Source organism: Telopea speciosissima, chromosome 6, assembly GCF_018873765.1.
Source record: "Telopea speciosissima isolate NSW1024214 ecotype Mountain lineage chromosome 6, Tspe_v1, whole genome shotgun sequence".
NCBI lineage: Eukaryota > Viridiplantae > Streptophyta > Magnoliopsida > Proteales > Proteaceae > Telopea > Telopea speciosissima.
This window is the reverse complement of record NC_057921.1, coordinates 62,940,986-62,953,255: the sequence shown is the minus strand read 5'-3', so window position 1 is coordinate 62,953,255 and position 12,270 is coordinate 62,940,986. Positions and strand designations below refer to the sequence as shown.

The 12,270-nt window shown below is 39.6% G+C and overlaps 1 protein-coding gene across 2 annotated transcripts; it reads left to right on the top strand.

Moving 5' to 3' along the window:
• The first annotated feature begins 3,096 nt into the window (after positions 1-3,096).
• LOC122664109 (FT-interacting protein 3-like) lies at positions 3,097-11,078 on the top strand. Of its 2 annotated transcripts, none has more exons than XM_043859806.1 (3): positions 3,097-3,234; positions 4,906-5,004; positions 7,771-11,078. In XM_043859806.1, the coding sequence occupies exon 3, from the start codon at positions 7,859-7,861 to the stop codon at positions 10,868-10,870; it is 3,012 nt and encodes a 1,003-aa protein (XP_043715741.1). In that variant the 5' UTR covers positions 3,097-3,234; positions 4,906-5,004; positions 7,771-7,858; the 3' UTR covers positions 10,871-11,078. The 2 variants fall into 2 exon arrangements, with proteins under 2 accessions (XP_043715741.1, XP_043715743.1); XM_043859808.1 differs by having other exon boundaries at positions 7,749-11,078.
• The last annotated feature ends 1,192 nt before the right edge of the window (positions 11,079-12,270 follow it).

The window sequence follows — 12,270 nt, the reverse complement described above, 5'->3', positions numbered from 1 at the left end:
AAAACCCAATTTCCACCACTTACCAACCTTTGGTATTAACTAATTTGAAATCACTCAAAACTGAATAACTTTAACAAAATTGGAAAAAAGAAAACTGTGGAGGAGCGTGGTCCCTGTACCATACACATAGGGGGCAAAATGATCGCCCTACCCCATGAAATGCAATATCAAAGCCGCAGTTGATGCTTCCAAATGCATTCTCATTGGCCTCCGCATACGCTCAAAGACCACACTCCCCCACAAGAAACACTTCTCCAACAAAATTATTCAATTTTGTCATGCATAAGTCTCCAACAAGTCCTCAAGTGATATGTGAGAAACAATCACAAACGAATAATGCTACATAATCATATTGTAACAAAACAAATCCAATCATAAGCAACATAAGAAAGACCCTTAAGTGGAATAGAGATGGGTCATTAGTCATTGTTTGTATTTTTAGTCATACGTTTATTACAAAGAAGTGATATCTAATATGTCAAAAACATGAAATTTTATAATATAATTCCGCTTTCTAAAGGTCAAAAAGTATCTTAATCTACCTAATTAGAGGGGCATCTCTATTCTCTGGATTGTGTACGAAGTTGTGCCGAAAAGATGATGTGACTGTTAGAATTTTAGTTATAATAAAATTTCATATGAACATAATTAAATCCCTAAATCAGGTTGATTAGGGTTTTGGTCTAATAAAGTGAGGTCATTAAGTTATATTAGAAGTCTAATGTGGACTGGCTTAGTATGAGCCAAATAGATTCCTATTGGGACTGTGATGAGTCAGATCCTATAAGGATTACTATATAAGAAGAGCTAGGTCCCCCCTCTACCCATCACAACTAATTATTCTCAATCACTATTGAGGAGTGCATTCTGGAAAGAGAGGGAGATATTCGGTGTTCATCGTCCCTGCGTATACGGTATTCTCATCAAGCCAGTTACTTTGGGAATAGAGGGGAAGCACCCAAATCTTGGTTCTTTATTTTCCGCTGCAATCATCATCACTATGGATGCGAAACAAGGTTGGTGATTCTATCCCTGTTTTCTATTATTTATTTGATTATGTTCTTGAACGCCCTATGGAGATCCTGACTTTATGGGATTTTGTCCCTATTCGGATCGATTTATTATAACAGTGACAATTATAAGATATGGATAAAATGATACATATTGATCATGTTTTAAATAATAAAAAAAAAAAAGGCCTCCAATGCAGTACCAATTTAATCCTTCATTAAATAAAATGAATGTTATATTAAAAGGTAAAAACTAAAATTATAAATTATTTGACATTTTAAGGGTTATTAATAAGAAAATCTCTTATCTAATTCTAATTATCATAGACTTCTCAATGTCTCAAGAGGATCCCCCACCCCCATAAAAAAAGTTGATTAGGGTTTTTAAAAACAGAATCAAGCATCAAAACAAACCAGTTCAAAGCCATTTGAGTTAGAATCGAAATGGAAACAACCCTCGAATTGGCCAAAATAATAATAAAAATAAATTGAAATCAATCCAATCCTCAATTTTTATAAAGGATACAAATAGGAATCCAATGATCCGACTATGCTCCAATGACTACTTGTTCCAATTACTAGGAATCAGGATTCGTGTTCGCCGATTCTAATCCGATTTTTTATTTTTAAAACCATGGATTGAATGGAATTTGCTATAATCATTTTGATATCCGAATCCTCTCCAATGGGTGATTGGGGGTGCGTCAAAATGTGTGTCAAGCAGCCTAGTCGTTGGATGTCTCATTGAACACTCACTGGGCGATCTCCTTAGTGGAGAGGATTCCGATCCTCATATTTGAGCACTCGGCCATAAGGGGCCCTAGTTTTTCTGAGCCCAAATTGGTGCCAGGTTTTCTTTTAGGCTACCTCTGGGCTTGACCCATGCGAATCGTTATCCTCTCCTATTACAATACAGTGCTGTAACACATTGTGCGGCGCTGCAGAGGTCATGTGGCACAACAGACCCCACATGGTGCACATGGCCTCTGTAGCTGCCGCACGATGCGTTATAACACCGTGCTATAACAGGAGAGGATAAAAATTCGACCCATGCGAGGTGCCAAATGCCAATAAATTAAAACATTCAAAAGCGATAGAGTCTTTTTCCGAATAACTCACGGTCAAACCGGTTTGTCCATGAACCGGCCACTTCAACAGGTCTATCGCGGAATATTCAAAGGACGAAAAGAGGTATACGGTGGCATTTCTGTTATTTCAGGAAAAAACAAGGCGAAATTTAAAACGAAATTAAGAACTCTATTTAATTTTGTCCGGGACGTTACAATCGTTTTTTTCTTTTCAGGTAAACGACGTTACCTTCGTTTGGAGAAGTACGCGTTTGCCGCGTTTCCCAGTTTCTCACTTCAAAAAACAAAAAAAAAAAAAACGATTTCTCAGTCTCTAGACTCTCCACACGACTCTCTCTCTGTGTCAGTGCTGCGAACCATCCAAGAAGCATTTATAGGGTTCATTTTTTGTTTTCTTTATCTGTCTTCTTTCTCTATTATGGATCCATCTTCCCAGGCTCTGGGGCCATAAATCGATAACTCCTTTACTTTCCAATCCCATGAGCACCATTACAGTTTGCATGCATCGTTTCTTGAGCCTGAAATCACTACTTCAAGCTGAGATCTGAAGTGAGAGTCCAAAAAAATGGAGATCTACTCGGGAAAAAAGATGTTCTTTCTTGTAAATATTTACCTGCTATCTCTTCTGTTGCTGCTTAGCTCCTAAGCTCATGGAAGCAGAGGTTGAGAGAGGTATTGCTGAATGCCCAAATCTCCTTTGCAATTGTGTTGTTTTACGCATTTATTGAGTTTTGATGGTGTATGTAGTGCTTTTATTTTTCTTCGGTTCTTCTTCGGATGTCAAAATGAAGGATGGGATTTATTTTGTCCGTTTTGGCTTCAAGTCAAACCAGGTATGCAATGTCGTCTTATCTGGAGCTTTCCACGGGCGGAAGAAAATCACATCGTTGGTTTCCTGTGTGTCTTCGCGGAATAGGCTGAGAAACTCTTCCCCCCTCTATCCCTCTTGCAACTATTTAGTTTTTCCTCTGTTGTAAAACATCTGTATCTCGAAAAGCTGCGTTTGATGTGCTTGCTTTGGTTCAATACCTTCCATATAATCCGTGAATAATTTGATACTGGATAAGTTCCTGCTGTTCGTTCCTCTCGATTTCTGTTTCTGTCATCTTGGAGATATTTTCAGACGCTGCAGAAAGGTTGTAGATTTTACCGGTGATTAAAGGAAGCTTTTTTTTTTTTTAATGAAAAATATTCTTCAGCTGTTATCCTTTCGATCTTCTGTTAAGAATGTCACTAATTTGGATTCTAGTTCTTCTTTTAATAATTTTTAAAAATTGGAGGTAGGGGATGATGTTATAAGCGGTGAAGTGTGTTTTGTCTGCATTCTTTTGGTTCAATTAGAATAAGTTTGTTTTGGTGGATTTCACTTTACGGAATATCTTGTTATTTTGCTATGTTTAAATTATAATACCCCTTAAAAGTTGGGATCTATTTGCTGTCTGGATCTCGGCTGTAAAAGTCGTTAACTTTAATTCATTACCTGGTTTTCTAGTCTTGAAGTTGAAGATGTGGATTAACTTTTAAACTCTGCATGATTTCCACTCCCAAGCGACGAGAAATGAGAGTTGGAAAATGAAAACTCATTCTGAACTATTTCTGACATTTTCTCTGTTTTTAACTTAGAAACGAAGAGTTCTTAACGTTCATCTACCAACATCTGTTGCCATCTCTTTCTTGATCTGAGTTATGTATGATCATGTTTCTCTTTGAAACATTTTTTAGATTCTAATCGTTCGTAGCTTAAATTCCTCTGGAAAGTCCAAGGATGTGACCCTTTGTTCTGGATGTCTGCGTGGGAGTTACACCTATTTATTTGCTAAGGATTCACCTTGCCACTGTCTGTTAATGATTTTGATCACTCCCTATATCCTCTGAATCTACTGCTACTGGTTACATTAGGTCACAGACTTTTTCCCTTTCAGCTATGCATGTAAATATCGCTGCTGGTTGTCTTGTGTTCTCTTAAGGGTATTATGTTCATCTTGAAGGCTTATTAAAAATAGAAGTCCTTTCTTTTTCTTTTTTCTCTTTTAAATTCTTTCACCTGGGACCCAGATGAAACCTTTCCCTTCTTTGGTCATGTTTGAACAGTTCTTCATCAAAGATGAAAGTCTTTCTCTCTATTATTGTGTAACTACTCTGGCATATGAATTGTGATGAGACAAAATTTAATTTAATCAACTTTATGAATACCTGGGGTTGCCTTATCATACAGACACAAGCATATAAGCTTTTATTGGTCTATTATTTCTCCCTTTCAGCTATGCATGTGAATATCGCTGCTGGTTGTTTTGTGTTCTCTTAAAAGTAACATGTTCATCTTGAAGGCTTATATAAAAAATAGAAGTCCTTTCTTTTTCTTTTTTCTCTTTTAAATTCTTTCACTTGGTCCAAGATGAAACCTTTCCCTTCTTTGATCAAGTTTGAACAGTTCTTCATCAAAGATGAGTCTTACTCTCTATTATTGTGTAACTACTCTGGCATATGAATTATGATGAGATGAAATTCTTAGAATTTGTTGACTTTATCAATACCTGGGGTTACCTTATCACAGACTCACAAGCATATAAGATTTTGTCAGTCCATTATTTTCCTAGATGTTGTCAAGTAGGAAATCCTTGGGAAAAGGGTTCTGGTAACAATGGAAATCATAGAATTATATGTTTCAATTAGAAAACTGAAATGTTCACTAGAATATGTCTTCGTAACCTCTAATTTTTTCATGATGAAGTACTTCCTCATGTGATTATTTAGATGTCTAAATTATTTCTACAGGCTCAGAATCATTGTCCTCCTGCTATTGTCAGGTAAAACTACTCTCTTTTGTGGGTGCATCGAGGAATCCTTGAGCTTAGAAGGAAACATTATTTTTTTTTCATCCTTGGAGCTTGATAAAGGAAAAGCAGGTAATTAAGTATTCAACATCCTGTAAGTTTTTAGTAAAAATGTAGAGATGAATTATTTTTTCTTTTAATTTAATCTATTTTATGCTACTCTCAAGAGTTGCTGTAGATTTCTAAATTTACTACAAGTAACAGTGAGTTAAATCTATGGATGACCCTTTTCTCAAAAATGAGGATGCATTCTTTGGATTCTTCTTGAATTAGTGTATTTTTCCCAGTAGATCGAAAGTGGTTTATTTCTGACAGGCTTATTCACATTTTGGAAGCAGCATCATTAATTCTTTATTGAGCATTTCCCTCAATAGATAGCATTTTGAGGTTGCTCGCTGTTGGAAGAGTTATAAATAGTGTTTGGTTGTCTCAGTATAATAGTTTTGGATATTGTTTTCTGCCTCTTCTTAAACTATATTGTGAAAACTTGTTCTCATTAGGCTTTATGCATCAATGCCAAACGAGATTCTAGTGTAGATTTTGAAATAGTAAGGGTTCTACACTTGCGCCTATTATCACTGCTTATGTTGGTTACTATCATGATTCATGACATAATTTTGAGCATTTTTTAAGTTTGGAAACTTGTCATATCAGATTTATGAACATTTTGAAGGACTAGGGAAGTTTTTGGTGGTGCCTCACTACCTAATATTGAGGGATCAGAACCAAGGATCAGATCTCAGTCAGTATCAGTCTACAATGGAGCAGCCAAATTCTAAACAGATTCTGAGCAATCATTGGCAGTGCTGCTGAATAAAACTTGGATCAGCCAAACTTTAACAGCCTAAATTTGACACTTGTGATACTTTCTTTGAGCACCTCTAATTCCATGTTAAGTGGATTGTGGAAGTAGAAGTACCTGTTGTGCTGACTTTTATATTACTTTAACGCCTGAAGTATATCAAGTAATGGGGCATCAGGATTCATAAATTAGCAACAATTTTTTTTTGGGGACACCGAAGTTGATAAATTTACATATTGTAAAAGCTTCCTGTAGTTTTGCAAAATGTCAAGTATAGCGTCCAATTGTAAAAGGTGGGAAAGTTCTGCCAACTTTTTGAGCTATAAGATTATAAGTTACAGTTCGAACTTGTTAAAGCTCTGGGTATATTTACCATCTTTCTTAAATTTATTGTAATTTTATCATATTATTCATGTATGTATCCTGTCCTGAATCTTGGGTGTGAAATTGTATGAAAATGAAGACTACTCCCCATCTTCTTCCCTAGTGGAAGCACAAATGATGCAGAAACTAAGAGGAAAGAAGTCTCACAGCAATCACATCCATCACAACCATCACAGCCATGACAGTTGAATCTGATAGCCAGCATGACAGCAGATCTGACTGTCATGACAGCCTACACCTGGGGCTGGGGGTTTCCTGATTCTGCAGTCCAATTGGGGGTGGAAGTTTCCAGGTTCTGCTGTTCAAATTGCATCTGGAAGTTTTCAGATTATCCAGTCCATTTTTGCGGTTGGATTTCTAGATTTTCATTCTTTTTTATTGTAATAAAGTCTATCTAGTATGAGTTGGTTCTCCTTTACTTTTTGTTATAGGTTAGATTGGAGCTTTCCTATTGGCTGGATGATGTAAGAGCTCTAATCAGCCGATCACTGGTTTCTAGGAGAAGCTATAGATAAATGTGCTGGACATAGGCACTACCCACGATTTTGAGAATTAAGCATAACATTTTTATGAAATTTTGTGTTGTGGATTCAGTGCTGCTTTTGTGGATTATAGGGTGTTTACCTGGTGGATTCCTTACCTGTTTATCTTTTTACCTTCTTTATATCTCTCTATCAGAAATTGGAAGGTCAGATTTATTTAACTGAAGTTCCTGTGGCTATACCGATTTACTCTTTTCAGATATGTTTTGCTAACTGGTTTAAATTTCTGCTACTATTTCAACTGGCTTTAATAATCTCTGCTTTTTTGCCAAGTGCCAACTAAGTTTCTCTTGAATCCGTGAACGACCAATCGATTGCTTCAGTTCTGTTGCTCTCAAGTTTCCTATTTGCTGTAGGATTGTTCTAGATCTCAAAATCTAGTCGTCAGAATTTGGTGAAACTTTGCAGACTTGTTTTGCCAGTTAAACTAGCATATCGGATGAATTATTATGCTATTCTAATCTGACCTGCTGAAGCTGTTATCACTGTTTCTGTCTTTAGTTCCTAAATCCTAACTCTGCAATCCTATTTTTTGATCTCGTCTGTCAGAACTATGCTGCTAGGAGATTAGAAACCCTATTACTGCTTTCTATAGAATTTTTGTCTGAATCTTTTTTTTCCAAAATCAAAGTCTGCCACAATCCATCCTTATACTGTACGTCTGTACATTCACCAAACACCTAATTGTTACCCTGCTACATAACATGTCCCTGCTATTATATCTGGTAATTTTACCTTATTTTTCATAGTTTACTTGTCGAACTGAACTATGCTTCAGCTGTTTACTGATTATTTGAAGATATTCTTCAGCCAACTCAGTTGTTGGTAGTTTTTATATCTTTGATCCACTTATTAAGCACAACAAATCTATTGCGTCTCTACATGTGCTCAGTGCATGCTCAGAGTTTGACTCCTTTTATATATAACTGGTTTATTCATTAAGGGTTTCTATTAACTGTTTCTCAGTATTGTTTGTGTTCTTATACTAAATGAATGGTTCCAATATTTTTTATCTGGACCTCTTACTTTGAATCTTATTTTATTTTCTATTCTACATGCATTATGTTTGAAAAGTTATCCTTTCATAGCTCATTGTTATCTTCTTTCCAGGTACTGGTGGTCTCTTGTTAACTCTATTTGGTTCGTTAAAATTCTTTTTCTGACAGCCCTACCAACTGGGTAAAGGAAAATCCCAGCCATGATGAGCAACCTCAAGCTAGGGGTGGAGGTGGTGAGTGCTCACAACCTCATGCCTAAAGATGGTGAGGGGTCAGCCAGTTCTTTTGTGGAGCTCCAGTTTGACGGCCAGAAGTTCCGCACTACTGTGAAGGAAAAAGATCTGAACCCTGTTTGGAATGAAAGCTTTTATTTCAACATCACCGACCCAACCAATCTCCAGAGCCTTACACTTGATGTCTATGTCTACAACAACAACAAAGCCACCCACTCGAGGTCATTCCTGGGGAGGGTCCGTGTTACCGGCACATCATTTGTGCCCTACCCTGATGCTGTTGTCTTGCACTACCCTCTAGAAAAGCGTGGCATTTTCTCACATGTTAAAGGAGAGCTTGGCTTGAAAGTCTATGTCACCGATGACCCCTCCATAAAATCCTCAAATCCACTTCCTGCTGTTGAATCCTTTCCAAATGCTGACTCACGTTCGTCCCAACCTCAAGTGCAACAGCAAGCTCCAAATCCATTCTCTAATGAGAAAGCTGAGTCAAGACACACCTTCCATCATCTCCCTAAAGAGCATCACCACCACCAACATTCTTCAACGACGGAGTCCCAACAACCAATGAAATACTCTGCTGATGTGATGAAAGCAGAGCCACAACAGCCAAAAATTGTTCGCATGTACTCAGCTTCATCATCCCAACCAGTTGACTATGCACTGAAAGAGACTAGTCCAGTCCTTGGAGGGGGACAGATTGTTGGGGGCCGTGTTATACGTGCTGAAAAACCTGCCAGCACTTATGACCTAGTTGAACAGATGCAGTTCCTCTTTGTCCGAGTTGTCAAGGCCCACGACCTTCCTTCCATGGATATTTCAGGCAGTCTTGACCCATACGTGGAGGTTAGGGTTGGGAATTACAAGGGAGTCACAAAGCACTTTGAGAAAAAGCAAAACCCTGAATGGAATGAGGTGTTCGCCTTTGCAAGGGATCGAATGCAAACATCAGTACTTGAAGTTGTGGTCAAAGACAAGGATTTGGTCAAAGATGACTTTGTTGGCATCGTTAGATTTGACCTTAATGAGGTGCCGACACGGGTCCCACCAGATAGTCCACTGGCTCCACAGTGGTACCGGCTGGAGGACAAGAAAGGAGACAAGACAAAAGGTGAGTTGATGCTTGCTGTTTGGATGGGTACTCAAGCAGATGAGGCATTTCCAGACGCATGGCATTCTGATGCTGCAACAGCTGTTGATAGCTCTGCTGCTGCCTCTACAAACATACGGTCTAAGGTCTATCATGCACCAAGGTTGTGGTATGTACGCGTCAATGTCATTGAGGCACAGGATTTGGTCCCAACTGAGAAAAACCGTTTCCCTGAAGTGTATGTCAGGGTACAGATTGGTAACCAGGTCTTGAAAACAAAGCCTGTTCAGGCCCGGACAATGAGCCCGCTCTGGAATGAGGATCTATTGTTTGTTGCTGCAGAGCCCTTTGAGGACCATCTGATTCTTTCAGTTGAAGATCGTGTTGGACCCAGCAAAGATGAGATCATTGGGAGGGTTATCATACCTTTGAATTCTATTGAGAAACGCGCTGATGACCGGTTGATCCACACTCGTTGGTTCAACCTTGAAAGGCCAGTTGCGGTTGATGTGGATCAGTTAAAGAAGGAGAAGTTTTCCAGTAGACTCCACCTCCGTGTCTGTCTTGATGGTGGTTACCATGTTCTTGATGAGTCAACACACTACAGCAGTGACCTTCGGCCCACTGCAAAGCAACTGTGGAAACCTTCAATTGGTATTTTGGAACTTGGTATTTTGAATGCTGAGGGGATTCACCCAATGAAAACACGAGATGGCAAAGGTACATCAGATACATATTGTGTTGCGAAGTATGGTCACAAATGGGTGCGTTCACGAACCATCATCGACAGCCTAAGTCCGAAGTACAATGAGCAATACACTTGGGAGGTCTATGATCCAGCTACGGTTCTTACTGTAGGTGTATTTGATAATGGCCAGCTATGGGAGAAGGGAACAAATGGTAACAGGGACATGAAGATTGGGAAGGTACGGATACGTATCTCAACGCTTGAAACTGGTCGTGTTTATACACACTCTTACCCATTGCTAGTCCTACATCCTTCTGGTGTTAAGAAGATGGGAGAGCTGCATTTGGCTATACGGTTTTCATGCACATCATTGGTGAATATGCTATACATATACTCACGTCCATTGTTGCCCAAGATGCACTACGTACGGCCGTTAACAGTGATGCAGCTTGACATGTTGCGTCACCAGGCTGTGAGCATCGTGGCAGCAAGGCTAAGCAGGGCAGAGCCCCCTCTTCGGAAGGAGGTGGTTGAGTACATGTCTGATGTTGATTCACACCTCTGGAGCATGCGGCGCAGCAAGGCTAACTTCTTCCGGCTAATGTCAGTGTTTTCGGGTTTGTTTGCAGTTGGTAAATGGTTTGGGGACGTGTGCATGTGGAAGAACCCTGTAACCACGGTGCTTGTGCATGTTCTCTTTGTGATGCTTGTATGCTTCCCTGAATTGATACTTCCAACAGTGTTCCTGTACATGTTCTTGATAGGCATATGGAACTATCGGTACCGGCCACGGTATCCCCCTCACATGAATACAAGGATCTCTCATGCAGAGGCAGTGCACCCTGATGAGCTTGATGAGGAATTTGACTCTTTCCCAACATCCCGCAATCCAGAGCTTGTGCGAATGAGGTATGACAGGCTGAGAAGTGTGGCAGGGAGGATACAGACAGTGGTTGGGGATGTGGCAACCCAAGGGGAGCGGATCCAAGCACTGTTGAGCTGGCGAGATCCTCGTGCCACAGCAATCTTCGTGATGTTCTGTCTCATTGCGGCACTAGTCTTATATGTGACACCTTTCCAGGTGGTGGCTGTTATTGCAGGCTTTTACTTGATGAGGCACCCAAGGTTCCGTCATAGGTTGCCGGGAGTGCCAATCAACTTCTTCCGCCGGCTGCCTGCCAGGACGGATAGTATGTTGTAAATAGGCTATGAGTGCTTCCCTGGTGAGTGTTCCAGATTCTGGGTATGTGGATCTTTGCTTCTGCTTTCTTCTTCTTGTATGTCTTAGGTGGTAAAGATTTCACAGGTACAGTACTATGCAGGAATGAATAATAGTATCAGTACAAATTTATGTTTTTGTTCCTGAGCCATTGGGTAAAAAATTGTTGGGAGTCGACACGATTTTCATATATCAGAATGGAGTTTCTCTTCATAGTTCACCCACAGAGAAGAGATTCTCCGTCTTTATTGCAATTGGATGGGACTCAAAGGGCAGTGTCGAGCATTGTACAATAGGAGGTAGGTATATTATCAGAAGCTTTCAACACTCGTGATCTTGTGATTTGGTTGATATGCATGATGATTACCTCAAAGCCTATATTCCTTGGCGGAAGGGGGCCAATATTGGGCTAAAATATATTCCTCTCCTAATCTAAGCCGTTGCGGCAGATGATTGTGAGACATGCTCTAATCATGGTTCCCATTTTTCCTGGTCCTTGCCAAGTAGCTGACTATTATCCTTTTTTTTAGTGCTTGGGGGTTTTTTTTTTTTTTTTTTCTGATTCCCCCTGAAAAGTAAACTTTCACTCCCCTAGTAATTCAAAACCCCTAAACTACCCTTCCCAAAGCACCCCTTCTGGCTGACCCCCTCCCAGCACCCATCCGGCCGCCTCTGGAATACAGCCCCAAAGAAGTGAGACAAGGTCCAATAAGAGTGTTCATCAAACCATATTTTCTTTGTAGACTTTTGTTGTTTCCTTCATCACTTCCCCGTTTCCTCCTTTCTCTCCCTTGCCTCTTCTCTGGTTTTCTAACTTCTCTCTCCCCTAGTTCTTTATCCTATTCTAAAATAAGACCGACATACGCAATTTTAATTATTTCTCCATTAAATTTTCCTTTTTTGGCTTCTTACATCTGTTCTAAGTTTCGGATGTGCAAGTGTGCAAGCGCAATAGCTGGAATTAGCACTCCAGTTCCTGGCCTAGGTCCTCAGCTTTTTATCTTTCTCCGTTTAGACTCTCCTTCAACATCAACTTCCAAGGCCTAAGATCTGATCCCAATACCAGAATCCCAAGTTGGTTGTTTTTTTTCCCTCAGATATTCTTCTTTCTTTAATTTATTTATTTATTTTTTAATATTATCACATTTCTCTAACCACCACCACCCTCACCCACTCTTTTTCACCTATTATATTAGTTTCAGCTCTGTGATTGGATAATTGCGAAAGGGCACTTCTGTAGTTGATAGGGTAGCCGCCTCCATTTTCAGCTCCATAGTCAATGTTGCCCACATCTGCCACTTTTGGCGACAGGCAGTGGGGAGAGAGATGCATACAGCGTGCAGAAGGGGGGGAAGGGGTTCTGTTAGAAGAGTTGCTTGGGG